Raw genomic sequence first — 14524 nt, forward strand, 5'->3', positions numbered from 1 at the left:
GTCACCAACGGGGTCTCGGTTTTCCAACGGGAGATGGACCGGATGGTTGACCAGAACGGACTACAGGCCACTTTCCCCTACCTAGATAACGTCACCATCTGCGGCCGCAACCGGCAGGACCATGACGTGAATCTGGAGAAATTCCTCCGTACGGCCCAACGGCTGAACCTCACCTACAATAAGGAGAAATGCGTGTTTAACACAGCGCGCCTTGCCATCCTTGGCTGTGTAGTAGAGAACGGAGTCATCGGCCCCGACCCCGAAAGAATGCGCCCCCTCATGGAGCTACCCCTCCCCCACTGTCCAAAAGCACTTAGGAGAACCCTGGGGCTTTTCGCCTACTATGCCCAATGGGTACCCAATTATGATTATGAGATCTTGTACCGGCCCGGTAAACTGAACGACCCCCCTGATGCTCTTTCACGCATTACATGCGCCAGCGCGCAAAGTGATAGACTTCAGACCCTCCACAATGACCTCTGCCACCCCGGAGTCACCAGACTCTACCATTTCATTAAGGCCCGCAACCTGCCATACTCCATCGAGGAGGTCAGGACCATGACCAGGAACTGCCAGATCTGTGCTGAGTGCAAACCGCACTTCTATAAGCCGGACAGAGCAAGCCTGATCAAGGCCACCCGCCCCTTCGAGCGTCTGAGCATCGACTTCAAGGGGCCCCTACCGTCATCCGACCGTAATGTGTACTTCCTCAACATCGTTGATGAGTACTCCCGTTTCCCCTTTGCCTTCCCCTGCCCAGACATGACCAGTAACACGGTCATTAAATGCCTGAACAAACTCTTCGCCTTGTTCGGGTTCCCGAACTATATACATAGTGACCGGGGCGCCTCCTTCATGAGCGAGGAACTCCGTCAGTTCCTATTGGAGAGGGGTATTGCAGCAAGCAGGACCACCAGCTACAACCCCCGAGGGAACGGCCAGGTGGAAAGAGAGAACGCGACGGTATGGAAGGCCACCCTCTTAGCCTTAAAGTCTAAGGGCCTCCCAACCTCCCGCTGGCAAGAGGTCCTCCCGATTGCGCTGCACTCCATCCGGTCACTACTTTGCACTGCCATTAACACCACCCCCCATGCCCGAATGTTTGTCTTCCCCAGGAAGTCGACTACGGGAACCACCCTACCAACCTGGCTGACCTCTCCGGGACCCGTCTTGCTGCGAAAGCACGTGAGGGCCCATAAAACGGACCCCCTGGTCGAGAAGGTGAACCTCCTGCACGCCAACCCCCAGTACGCCTATGTGGCTTACCCAGACGGACGGGAGGACACTGTCTCCTTACGAGACCTCGCACCCTCACCCCCCCCTCCGAGTCCAGCCGAGGTAGACGGCATGCCGGAACCCCACGAGCCTTTGCTGACTACGCAGACACCAGCTTTAACACCGGATAATGTAACACCGCCGCTGCGACGATCGGAGAGGCTAACGAAGCCTCCGGACAGACTGACATACCAGAGCTGGTAATACACTTCACCCCGCCGGACTCTAATCTAAACAAGGGGTGAATGTGGTAAACCACTGTTATAGTTATCACTGTATATTGTTCTCACTGTTCTCACTGTCACATCACTACACGAGGTCGCCTCTTGTCGCACTGTTATACCTGGGCTGACCACCTCCGACTCCGCCCATTACCTGCCCAGGTATAAAGGTAGCTGACTGGCTAGTATTCCTCCCTGTTGGATCGGATCACCCACGAGGGTGGGCTCTGTTATTTAGCCAATAAAAACCTTCAGTTACGTTCTTAACTCGTCGCCTTTTATTGGACTAATTGATAGGCATATCAAGTATTTTGCAGGATGAGGCCAACATAGGAACAGGAGGAGGCCATTCAGCCCCTCGAGCCTGCTCCACCATTCTATTGGATCCTGGCCACAACCATTTACCCACCTTTGCTCCTTATCCCCTTGATACCCTTACCCCCCAAAAAATCCATCCACCTAAGTCTTGAAAGCTCCAATTGACCCCCAGAATCCTCAGCCTTTTGGAGGAGAGAGCTGCAGATTTCCACGAGCCTTTGTGTGAAAAATACTTTCTGATTTCACCCCTGAATGTTCTGGCTCTAATATTAAGATTGTGCCGCCTTGTTCTGGTTTTCCCCCCACCAGAGGATATAATTTTTCCATATCTACCTCAGCGAATCCTTTTAACATTTTACAAATCAAAACACATTACCCCAACAAGCTACAGCAACAGACCGGCACCTTATTTCCCTTTTACACCCAATGTCCTCCAGCACCAGGTTCTGGGTTCCTGGTTATAGCAGTTTACCAAATCAGTCTGGACTTTAACAGATGGATTTGGAAGGAGAGTCTGGAGATGGAAGCTTGGAATGTTGCACCGCCCAATTAATTGGATCTTAAATATTCTTTACAGCTTTGGAGGATGCGTCTCAGAAGCAGCAACAACAAACTGTCTGTAATCTCCTGCACACTTCGATTGGTTTGCGTCTCCCCCCAGTTTCGGTATCATTAGCAGACACTGACAGCCACCTCTATGTCCAAAATAATTCCCATTTGTCCATAACTATTTTAAAACTTGTTTTAAGGATCTACTTATCTCTACTTATCGAAACACCTTTGGTTCCCCATTGCATTGAAAATTGAAAGCAGAATTCCATTCTTTAATCTTATCCCCAAAATGTATTACCTCACAGTTTTCAGTACCAAGCTGTATTCACCATTTATCTGCCCGATCTCAGAGCCTTTTTATGTCCTCTAATAGTCTCCTGCACACTTGTTGGTTGGTTTGCTCTTTCTCCCAGTTTTGGTTTCATTAGCAGACTTTGATGGCCACCTCTTCATGTCAAAGTCCAGATCAGAGAGAGAGAGAGATAGAGAGAGATAAACAGACAGATAAATGAGAGAGAGCAAAAGAGCATTCCCTCAGCACTGGGAGTGTCAGCCTAGATTTTTGTGCTCCAGTCTCTGGAGTGGGACTTGAACCCACAACCTTCTGACTCAGAGGCGAGAGTGCTGCCCACTGAGCCTTGGCTGACACCTTAAAGAGCACAAGTTGGTGGTTTCTAGGGTGCAAAGTTACTCATCTCTGACTATTCTGACCTTTTACCTTTGCTTTTTCTGACGGATATGGCGCATTGCACAAGGAACATGATGCAGTTAAAAATGTCCCGTGAGCCTCTATCAGTTTCTCCGAAGGACTCCCAGCCACTGTAAGAAAATGTCAGCACAACATTAACCGCCGGCAGTGTCAAACGGAACAGACATGAAAAACAAACATTGCTTTTATAATCGTCGATATAATTTACTTCAACTCCCTCCTCTCACCATCGTGCCGTTATCATGAAACCAGCAAAGGACGACTAACAAAATTCTAAAGAGGGAGAAAATAGATTATGAGAGTAAACTAGCAAGAAATGTAAAAACAGACAGTAAGAGCTTCTACAAGTATATAAAAAGGAAGAGAGTAGCTAAAGTAAACGTTGGTCCCTTCGAGGAGGAGACTGGGGAATTAATAATGGGAAACAAGGAAATGGCAGAGACTTTGAACAAATATTTTGTATCTGTCTTCATGGTAAAAGACACTAAAAACATCCCAATTATATTGGATAATCAAGAGGCAAAAGGGAGGGAGGAACTTAAAACAATCACTGTCACTAGAGAAAAAGTACCAGGCAAACTAATGGGACGAAAGGCTGACAAGTCCCCTGGATCTGATGGCCTGCCCCCTAAAGGAAGTGGCTGCAGAGATAGTGGATGCATTGGTTGTGATCTTCCAAAATTTCCAAGATTCTGGAAAGGTCCCAGCGGATTGGAAAACCGCAACTGTAGCGCCCCTATTCAAGAAAGGAGGGAGACAGAAAGCAGGAAACTATAGGCCAGTTAGCCTAACATCTGTCATTGAGAAAATGCTGGAATCTATTATTAAGGAAGTAATAGCAGGACATTTAAAAAATCATAATACAGTCAAGCAGAGTCAACGTGGTTTTATGAAAGGGAAATCATGTTTGACAAATTTATTAGCATTCTTTAACAAGCAGGGTGGATCAAGGGGAACCAGTAGATGTAGTGTATGCGATAAGGTGCCACATAAAAGGTTACTGCACAAGATAAGAGCTCACGGGGTTGGGGTAATATATTAGCATGGATAGAGGATTGGCTAACTGACAGAAAACAGAGAGTCAGGATAAATGGGTCATTTTCAGGTTGGCAAACTGTAACTAGTGGGGTGCTGCAGGGATCAGTGCTGGGGCCTCAACTATTTACAACCTATATTAATGACTTGGATGAAGGGACCGAGTGTAATGTAGCCAAATTTACTGACGATACAAAAATAGGTGGGAAATCAAGATGTGAGGACGACACAAAGGTTGCAATTTTGTCATTGGATGCGGGTCAGGTGGTTTCCGGGTTCCAGTCCCGCCCCCAACGGCATCTGGCCCATGAACATGATTTTACACTGATTGATCTTGTTAAGCCCGCCCTGCGGGCTTGCCGGCCAATTAAGAGGAAGCCGGTCAGATGACATCATTTGATGACGCGTCATCTGCCAGTTTTCTTAAAGGGACCACACACTTTTTTTGACAGCTCATTTCTCAATGTTTGACAGCATTGAGGTGCTGCAAACACCGACAATCACTGTACAAAGGTCAGTTCTTGCGCCCAGGCTCTCCAGTGACTCCGTCCATAGGCTAGAACAGATGGCAGCTGCAGGTGAGGTTACAGAAGCGATCTGTCACTGGTGAGAGAGGTTCTCCCAATGAGGCGGGACTAGACATCGATTTCAAAACTCGTTACCTACAGGAAAGTGTAAATACATTAAAAATGAATTTCCCCAACATTTTCTTACCTCTGAAACTCACCAGTGCACCATTGGATCCTTCACACCACTTCTGCAGCTGTCATCAATGCAGAAACATTACAGCAGACTCACAACACACCACACTTACCTGGCGTGGTGTCTGGACATCAGGAAACCCGAGGCAGAAGCGGCAAAATTGAAAAAGAGCCTGTTAACTATCAAACACCTGTTAACAGGCAGGCAAGTGGCTTTAATCCTCTTCCCGCCACTAGGTGTTGGGTCCATGCGCAAATCGGGGACCCGACACTTGGGAAAATTGTTTGGAGGCGGGTTGACGGCCGGATCGGACCCGCCGTCAATCAAAACGATTTTAACCCTTGACCCGCCTCCAAATCTGCCCTCTCAGTGCCAATTAAATCACGGCCACAGAGTCTGCAAACGGATACAGGCAGGTTCAGTGAGGGGGCAGTAAGGTGGCAGATGGAGTATAATGTAGGGAAAATGTGAGGGTATTCACTTTGGCAGGAAGAATAAAAAAACAAAATATTATTTAAATGGAGACTGCAGAATGCGGAGGTACAGAGGGATCTGGGGGTCCTCATACATGAAACACAAAAAGTTAGCATGCAGGTACAGCAAGTAATTAGGAAGGCAAATAGAATGTTGGCCTTTATTGCAAGCGGGATGGAGGATAAAAGTAGGGAAGTCCTGTTACAACTGTACAGAGCGTTGGTGAGACCACACCTGGAGTACTGCGTACAGTTTTGGTCTCCTTATTTAAGGAAGGATATACTTGCCTTGGAGGCAGTTCAGAGATGGTTCACTCGGTTAATTCCAGAGATCAAAGGGTTGTCTCATGAGGAAAGGTTGAGCAGGCTGAGCCTATACTCATTAGAGTTTAGAAGAATGAGAGGTGATCTTATTGAAACATAAGATTCTGAGGGGGATTGACAGGGTAGATGCTGAGAGGATGTTTCCCCTCGTGGGGGAATCTAGAACTAGGGGGCATAATTTCAGAATAAAGGGGCACCCATTTAAGACAGAGATGAGGAGGAATTTCTTCTCTCAGAGGGTCGAGAATCTTTGGAATTCTCTTCCCCAGAGAGCTGTGGAGGCGGAGTCAGTGAGTATATTCAAGGCGGAGATTGACAGATATTTGAGCTACAGGGAAGTCAAGGGGTGTGGGGAGAGCGGGAAAGTGGAGTTGAGGCCAAAATCAGATCAGCCATGATCTTATTGAATGACTCGAGGGGCCAAATGGCCGACTCCTGCTCCTATTTCTTATGCTCTTATGAAACTCATCCTCATTATAATGGTCACTTTGGAGCCAATGAGCAGGAACATCAAAGGTTCGAGCAATGGCCCTGCCAATGGAACTCTTCAATCTTAATTGACTGATAATCCAACTTGGGTCATTTGAGTACAGAGCTCAAGCCAGGCCAGAGGTGAAGGTATAACAAAATTGAGACAGGAATCAAAACTCAGTCTAAAGCCCTCGTGTTGCATTTGATGCTAAACTTTCCCTCAGAGGGTCCTTTAAAAGTCAGCAGAGGCAAGCTCTTAAATATAATTGGCCAGTTAGAAATTGGAATTTTAAAATATATATTTTCACTGGCAACCCGAGATAAAATGGACAACTTGAAGTATCTGAAATAACAACAGAAAATGCTGGAAAAACTCAGCAGGTCAGGCAACATCCGTGGAGAGAAATTTGAGTTGACGTTTCGGGTTTGACCCTTCTTCAAAACTGGAGAGAAAAGGAACTAGATCGAAGGCAGGGCTGCGATTGGACAAAAGAATAAAAGAACCAAAAGAAGTAAAAGAGATTAGAAGCTAGACGAGATGGTAATAGGCTGGGATTAGGTGTAAAGTGTACTGGCAGGGCAAAAGATAGCTGCCAGGTGTGAGAGAGAAACAAAAGGAAAGGGGGGGGGGGAGGAAAGGAGTGGGAAAATATAAGTAAAAATGAAATGGGGGCCGAGGTTATGATCTGAAATTGTTGAACTCGATATTGAGACCGGAAGGCTGCAGACTGCCTAATCGGAAGATGAGGTGCTGTTCCTCGAGTTTACGTTGAGCTTCCGTGGAACAGTACAAGAGGCCAAATACGGTGAGGTCCGAGTGGGAATGGAGCGGTGAATTGAAATGACAGGCGACCGGAAGCTCGGGGTCACCCTTACGGACCTGCCCCTATACCTCCCCCCTCCCCACTGTCCAGGGCCCCAAACACCCCTTCCAGGTGAAACAGCGATTTACTTGTACTTCTCACAATCTAGTATACTGTATTCGCTGCTCACGATGCGGTCTCCTCTACATTGGGGAGACCAAACGCAGATTGGGTGACCGCTTTGCGGAACACCTCCGTTCAGTCCGTAAGGGTGACCCCGAGCTTCCGGTCGCCTGTCATTTCAATTCACTGCTCCATTCCCACTCGGACCTCACCGTCCTTGGCCTCTTGTACTGTTCCACGGAAGCTCAACGTAAACTCGAGGAACAGCACCTCATCTTCCGATTAGGCACTCTGCAGCCTTCCGGACTCAATATCGAGTTCAACAATTTCAGATCATAACCTCGGCCCCTATTTCATTTTTACTTATATTTTCCCACTCCTTTCCTCCCCCCCCTTTCCTTTTGTTTCTCTCTCACACCTGGCAGCTATCTTTTGCCCTGCCAGTACACTTTACACCTAATCCCAGCCTATTACCATCTCGTCTAGCTTCTAATCTCTTTTACTTCTTTTGGTTCTTTTATTCTTTTGTCCAATCGCAGCCCTGCCTTCGATCTAGTTCCTTTTCTCTCCAGTTTTGAAGAAGGGTCAAACCCGAAACGTCAACTCAAATTTCTCTCCACGGATGTTGCCTGACCTGCTGAGTTTTTCCAGCATTTTCTGTTGTTATTTCGGATTTCCAACATCTGCAGTATTTTGCTATCGTTGAAGTATCTGAATTTGCTCATCCAATGGGAACAGGCAATAACATCCCGTCCGTTTAGCTGCACCAGTTCAGGACACAGCAAGTAACGGGACAAGACGTTCACTCGCACTGACATAGGTTACAAGTCTCTCTGCTAAGAATAAAAAGGCATCCTACCCCGCTCCAGCCCGTCAATGTTCTGTGTATATAATCGCAGCAAGAGGCCCTTGTCATGCAGCAGTCTCAGGAAGTAATGGATGTCGTTCGGCTTGTAGTTCCCAGGATAGAGACTCTTGGCCAGGCAGAAGAATGGCTTTGGATTCCAGCTGAAGTAATTGATGTCGAAGATGGCCTCGGGATACGGGATGTCATACAGCTTCAGGTTGTCATACAGCCCCGAGCCTGGCGTTCTGATTGGGGGGGACGGGGGGGGAGTGGAACAGTAAACAGCTGTGGTCACTTTAAGTGAAGAATTACATGTGCCCTCCTACTGAGTCACTGAGCAGAAAGCTCGGAATAAAACACCGCATCGAGTGTCTCAGCGACTGGATGTATCTACCAAGATTAAGTCCATTGTTCTCTCAACCCTACGGTCTGAATCCTGGATAATTTAGAAGAGGCATCTCAAGACTCTCTAGCTCCTGCACCCATCGTGTCTGTGCCGGCTCTTTGAACGAGCTCTCCAATTAGTCCCAATCCCCCCTGCTCTTTCCCCACAGCCCTGCAAATTTTTTCCTTCAAGTATTTATCCAATTCCCTTTTGAAAGTTACTGTTGAATCTGTTTGCACCGCCCTTGGACATCACTGGTTGACACAGACAGATACACAGACACACAGACAGAGAGACACAGACAGATACACAGACAGACAGAGACACACAGACAGACACACAGACACAGACAGACAGACACAGACAGACAGACACACAGACAGACACACAGACACACACACAGACAGACACACAGACAGACAGACAGAATTTTAGCTCCCTCCAGAATTCCACTAATGAAAACCTTCGGCCTTTCTGCAGTGTCCAGTGAATATTGTCACTCCGCTGACTCACCTGAAATCTGGGATCCCACTGGATGTGCTGATTCCTGCTCCGGCCATCACCACGATGTTTTTGTAGCGATGATTCCCAATTTGTGCAGCAATATCTCGGAGGTCTGAGAGTTTGTGACCAGCCTTCACTAAAGCATTTGGGCGACTCTTTGGATTAAGGTCAGCGGCCTTTACCCTCCCTTTCCTTTATTAAAAAGTGATAAAAGTTCACTTGCAGATTGCACCGAGTTAGAAACCATGTTAAACTAAACCAGGGTAATGTCCCCATTACCCAAAGCTCTGATGGGTTCACAGTCCAGTCCGAACACACTCCAAGTGGTCTCTGCCATTTGTTTATACAGTACCTTGTACTTCAACAAGTGGTCAGGACAACATTGTATTTCTATAGCGCCTTACCACATCCTCTGGCGCCTCAAAGCGCCACACAGTTAATAAATTATTTTTGTTTAACAGTCAATGAATTATTGGTGAACTGCAGTCACTGCTTTATAGACAAACACAGCAGTCAGTTTGCACACAGCAAGGTCCCACAAACTGCAAAGCTGATGAACCAGTGATTCTGTTTTTGGTGGTTTTGGTTGAGAGGAATGTTGGTCAAGGAACCAGAGAACAACATCGTCTCCTCAGTGACATGGGATCCTTTAAATCCAACTGTACAGATGAGGCTTTGGTTTAACGTGTCATCCGAAAGACAGCACCTCAGTCACTGCAGCGCTCCCTCAGTACTGCCCCTCCGATGGTGCAGCGCTCCCTCAGTAATGACTCTCCAACAGTGCGGCGCTCCCTCAGTACTGACCCTCCGACAGTGAGGCGCTCCCTCAGTACTGCCCCTCCGACAGTGAGGCGCTCACTCAATACTGCTCCTCCGACAGAGCGGCGTTCCTCAGCACTGCCCCTCCAACAGCGCGGCGCTCCCTCAGTACTGCCCCTCCGACAGAGCGGCGTTCCCTCAGTACTGCCCCTCCGACAGTGCAGCTCTCACTCTGTACTGCCCCTCCGACAGTGCAGCTCTCACTCTGTACTGCCCCTCTGACAGTGCAGCACTCCCTCAGTACTGCACTGGGAGTGTCGGCCTGGATTTTGTGCTCAAGTCTCCGGAGTGGGGCTTGAACGACAACCTTATGACTCAAGAGTGATACCAGTGAGCTAAACTAGCATAGGTCAATTACTGAGAACATAAGAAATAGGAGCAGGAGTCGGCCATTCGGCCCCTCGAGCCTGCTCCGGCATTCAATGAGATCGTGGCTGATCTGATCTTGGGCTCAGCTCCATTTCCCTGCCCGCTCCCCATAACCCTCGACTCCACTGTAGCTCAAAAATCTGTCTATCTCCACCTCAAAAATATTCAATGACTCCACCTCCACCGTTCTCTGGGGCAGAGAATTCCACAGATTTACAACCCTCAGAAGAAATTCCTCCTCATCGCAGTTTTAAATGGGTGACCCCTTATTCTGAAACAATTGCATTTGCTCCGTTTGTCAGGTTGGGGCCTTCAGTGTCCCAATTATTCCTCCGTGATGGTGGGTTATGTTTACAAATTTCCATCCTAATTTTCAGCAGTGAGGAAGGAGTTGTAGTTTTGTTCACACGGTCATTCGTTACTTCCCCAAGGCCCTTGCGATCCTCCAATCTCTCTCCCTATTTTAGTGAAGCTACAACTCCAGTCAGTTCTACTCTTCATTATATAATCTGGTTTTCTCATTCCTATTTAGGTCGCATGGATGAACTACAGAATTTGTACATCCCAGTTTGACATAAAAATAAAACAAAAAAGGTGACTCAGCCGTGGCTAACAAGGGAAATTAGGGATAGCATAAGATCCAAGGAAAGGACATATAATTTGGCCAGAAAAAGCAGTAAACCTGAGGATTGGGAGCAGTTTAGGATTCAACAAAGGAGGACAAAGGGATTAATTAAGAGGGGGAAAATAGAGTATGAGATTAAGCTTGCAGGGAACATAAAAACTGACTGTAAAAGCTTCTATAGATATGTGAAGAGAAAAAGATTGGTGAAGTCAAGCGTAGATCCCTTGCAGTCAGAATCAGGGGAATTTATAATGAGGAACAAAAAAATGGTAGACCAATTAAATACATATTTTGGTTCTGTCTTCACAAAGGAGGACACAAATAACCTCCCAGAGATGTCGGGGAACATAGAGTCTGATGAGAGGGAGGAGCTGAATGAAATCATTATTTGTAGGGAAATGGTGTTAGGAAAATTGACAGCATTGAAGGCTGATAAATCCCCAGGGCCTGATAATCTACATCCTAGGGTACTTAAGGAAGTGGCCCTAGAAATAGTAGATGCATTGCTGGTCATCTTCCAAAATTCTATAGACTCTGGAACAGTTCCCATGGATTGGAGGGTAGCTAATGTTACCCCACTGTTCAAAAAAGGTGATAGAGAGAAAACGGGGAATTATAGACCGGTAAGCCTGACATTGGTAGTGGGGAAAATGCTAGAGTCCATTATAAAAGATGTAATAGCAGAGCACTTGGAAAACAGTGACAGGATCGGACAAAGTCAACATGGATTTACAAAAGGTAAATCATGCTTGACTAATCTACTGGAATTTTTTGAGGATGTAACTGGTAGAATAGATAAGGGAGAACCAGTGGATGTGGTGTATTTGGACTTTCAGAAGGCTTTCGATAAGGTCCCGCATAAGAGATTAGCGTGCAAAGTTAAGGCACACGGGATTGGGGGCAAGGTACTATCTTGGATAGAGAACTGGTTGGCAGACAGGAAGCAAAGAGATGGAATAAACGGGTCTTTTTCCGAGTGGCAGGCAGTGACAAGTGGGGTACCGCAGGGATCGGTGCTAGGACCCCAGCTATTCACAACATATATATAAATGATCTAGATGAGGGAACTAGATGTAATATTTCCAAGTTTGCAGATGACACAACGCTGGGTGGGCGTGTGTGCTGTGAGGAGGATGCAGAGAAACTCCAGGATGATTTGGACAGGTTGGGTGATGTGGATAAATGCGAGGTTATCCACTTCGGTGGCAAAAACAAGACGACAGATTATTATCTGAATGGCAATAGATTGGGAAAAGGGGAAGTGCAATGAGACCTGGGTGTCCTTGTGCACCAGTCGCTGAAGGTAAGCATGCAGGTGCAGCAAACGGTTAAGAAGGCAAATGGTATGTTGGCCTTCATAGCGAGAGGGTTCGAGTACAGGAACAAGGATGTCTTGCTGCAGTTGTACAGGGCCTTGGTGAGACCACACCTTGAGTATTGTGTGCAGTTTTGGTCGCCTTACCTGAGGAAGGATGTTCTTGCCATGCAGAGAGTGCAGCGAAGATTCACCAGACTGATACCTGGGATGGCTGGAATGACGTACGAGGAGATATTGAGTCGATTAGGCTTATATTCGCTAGGGTTTAGAAGAATGAGAGGGGATCTCATTGAAACTTATAAAATTCTAACAGGACTCGACAGACTAGGTGCAGGAAGGATGTTCCCGATGGCGGGGGAGTCCAGAATCAGGGGTCACAGTCTAAGGATAAGGGGTAAGCCATTTAGGACAGAGATGAGGAGGAATTTCTTCACCCAGAGAGTGGTGAACCTGTGGAATTCTCTACCACAGAAGGCAGTTGAGGCCAATTCATTAAATATATTCAAGAAGGAGTTGGATATATTTCTTAAGGCTAAAGGGATCAAGGGATTATGGGGAGAAGGCAGGGACAGGGTACTGAATTTGGATGATCAGCCATGATCTCATTAAATGGCGGAACAGGCTCGAGGGGCCGAATGGCCTACTCCTGCTCCTATCTTCTATGTTTCTATGGTTCTGGCCCTTACTGGTGATGTGGAATCTGAAATTTATTCATGTTGTGATCACGAGTTCCACCAACTCCGTCTGATTGATGCCACCCAGCTCACTAGCGGGAACCCATGTCACACAGCTATCTTGTACTACATTCATTGGTTGGGATTCTATTTCCTCATTTCTATGTGGGAACACCCAGTCTGTGCATTGCCGGATCTCATATTCAGCATCACCTATATTCACCCGGGGGGCGAGGGGAGGTTACAGCAACTGTTGCTAGATGATGTCTCTTCCATCTGCTTTCCCTGGAATATTAATTCAGCTTCCTTCATTCCCACATTGCCCTGAATAAATTAAAGTCCTCTCTCATCCCCCGTCTTTCTGAACATCCTAGACCCCGGAATATTGGACATAATTCTAGTGTGGGCCCAGTTTTGTTAATCCTTATAACCTAATGAGAGAGGGGGGGGGGCGAAGGCGAGAGGGGGGGGGCGGGGACGAGAGAGAGGGGGGATGAATGATGTCACATGTTAATGTCTTTTTAATCATTTTTCCACAGAAATAATTTGGAAAACAATTACTTTTTTTGTTTTAGAATTTCATTTAAGGTTTTTAAAAAAAAAGTGCATTCACAGAAGTTTGTGTTTTAAATGGTGGAGAAAGAAAAAGACTTGCATTTCTCCACCGCCTTTTATGACCACCGGACATCCCAAAGCGCTTCACAGCCAATGAAGTAGTTTTGAAATAACAACAGAAAATGCTGGAAGTACTCAGCAGGCCAGGCAGCATCCGTGGAGAGAGAAACAGAGTTAACGGTTCAGGTCTGGGACCTTTCATCAGAACTGGGAAAAGCTGGAGATGTAACAGATATTAAGCAGGTGCAGAGACGGGAGGGGGGGGGGGGGGAAGGAATTGAAAGAACATCCTGTACTTTTGTAAGAGGCAGGAAAGATAAAATGTTGCAAATGGGAATGGCAAAAATCATACTGCATGAAAAATGGGGGCAGGGATAATTAGCTGAAATTGTTGAACTCAATGTTGAGTCCAGAAGGCTGTAAAGTGCCCAATCGAAAGATGAGGTGCTGTTCCTCGAGCTTACGTTGAGCTTCATTGGAACAATGTAATAGCCCGAGGACAGAGAGATCAGAGTGGGAGTGAAGCGGTGAATTAAAGTGACAGGCGACCGGAAGCTCAGGGTCACCCGTACGGACTGAACGGAGGTGTTCCGCAAAGCGGTCGCCCAATCTGCGTTTGGTCTCCCCAATGTAGAGGAGACCGCATCGTGAGCAGCGAATACAGTATACTAGATTGCAAGAAGTACACGTAAATCGCTGTTTCACCTGGAAGGGTTATTTGGGGCCCTGGACAGTGGGAAGGGAGGAGGTAAAAGGGCAGGTGTTGCATCTCCTGCGCTTGCACGGGAAGGTGCCAGGTGAAGGAGAAGGGCTGTTAGGGATGATTGAGGAGTGGACCAGGGTGTCGCGGAGGGAGCGGTCCCTTTGGAATGCTGAAAGGGGAGGTGAGGGGAAGATGTGTTTGGTGGTGGGATCACGTTGGAGGTGGCAGAAATGGCAGAGGATGATCTGTTGAATGTGGAGGCTGCTGGGGTGAAAGGTGAGGACAAGGGGAACCCTATCGTGGTTCTGGGAGGGAGGGTGTAATGATCAATAACATGTCATTCTAGAATAGTACACCAGGTGGAGCTGTAGAGCTGTATAGAGCTGTATGTTTAGTTGTATGTGTTTAAGACTACACTACCCACGATGCATTAGGCTACCCAGAAGGCAGTAGTCAAGATGGCTGCCTGCACACAGAAGTACACATGCTGAATCTCTACAGATGCTGTGCCTAGAGAATGTGTACTGAATAAATGACTAGCTAGAAGCTAGCTGTTCATAATAAGAATGTCTAGTTATTAATGAACATAACAGAGGGGAAGGGGTGAGAGCAGAAGTGCGGGGAATAGAACAGACACGGTCAAGGGCCATGTCAACCAC

General features: G+C 47.1%; 1 protein-coding gene across 1 annotated transcript in view; it reads right to left on the reverse strand.

The window, feature by feature from the left end:
* LOC147106478 (NAD-dependent protein deacetylase sirtuin-3, mitochondrial) overlaps positions 1–14524 on the reverse strand; it is a 40197-nt gene that overhangs the window by 11707 nt on the left and 13966 nt on the right. The window contains 3 exon segments of the mRNA XM_086009701.1: positions 3085–3185; positions 7866–8098; positions 8752–8934. Of these exon segments, the coding sequence (XP_085865827.1) occupies positions 3085–3185; positions 7866–8098; positions 8752–8798 (381 nt within the window). The 5' untranslated portion in view covers positions 8799–8934.

The sequence above is a fragment of the Somniosus microcephalus genome, chromosome 16 (assembly GCF_052327205.1).
Source record: "Somniosus microcephalus isolate GS21.2 chromosome 16, FLI_Smic_1.0, whole genome shotgun sequence".
NCBI classification, from domain to species: Eukaryota; Metazoa; Chordata; class Chondrichthyes; order Squaliformes; family Somniosidae; genus Somniosus; species Somniosus microcephalus.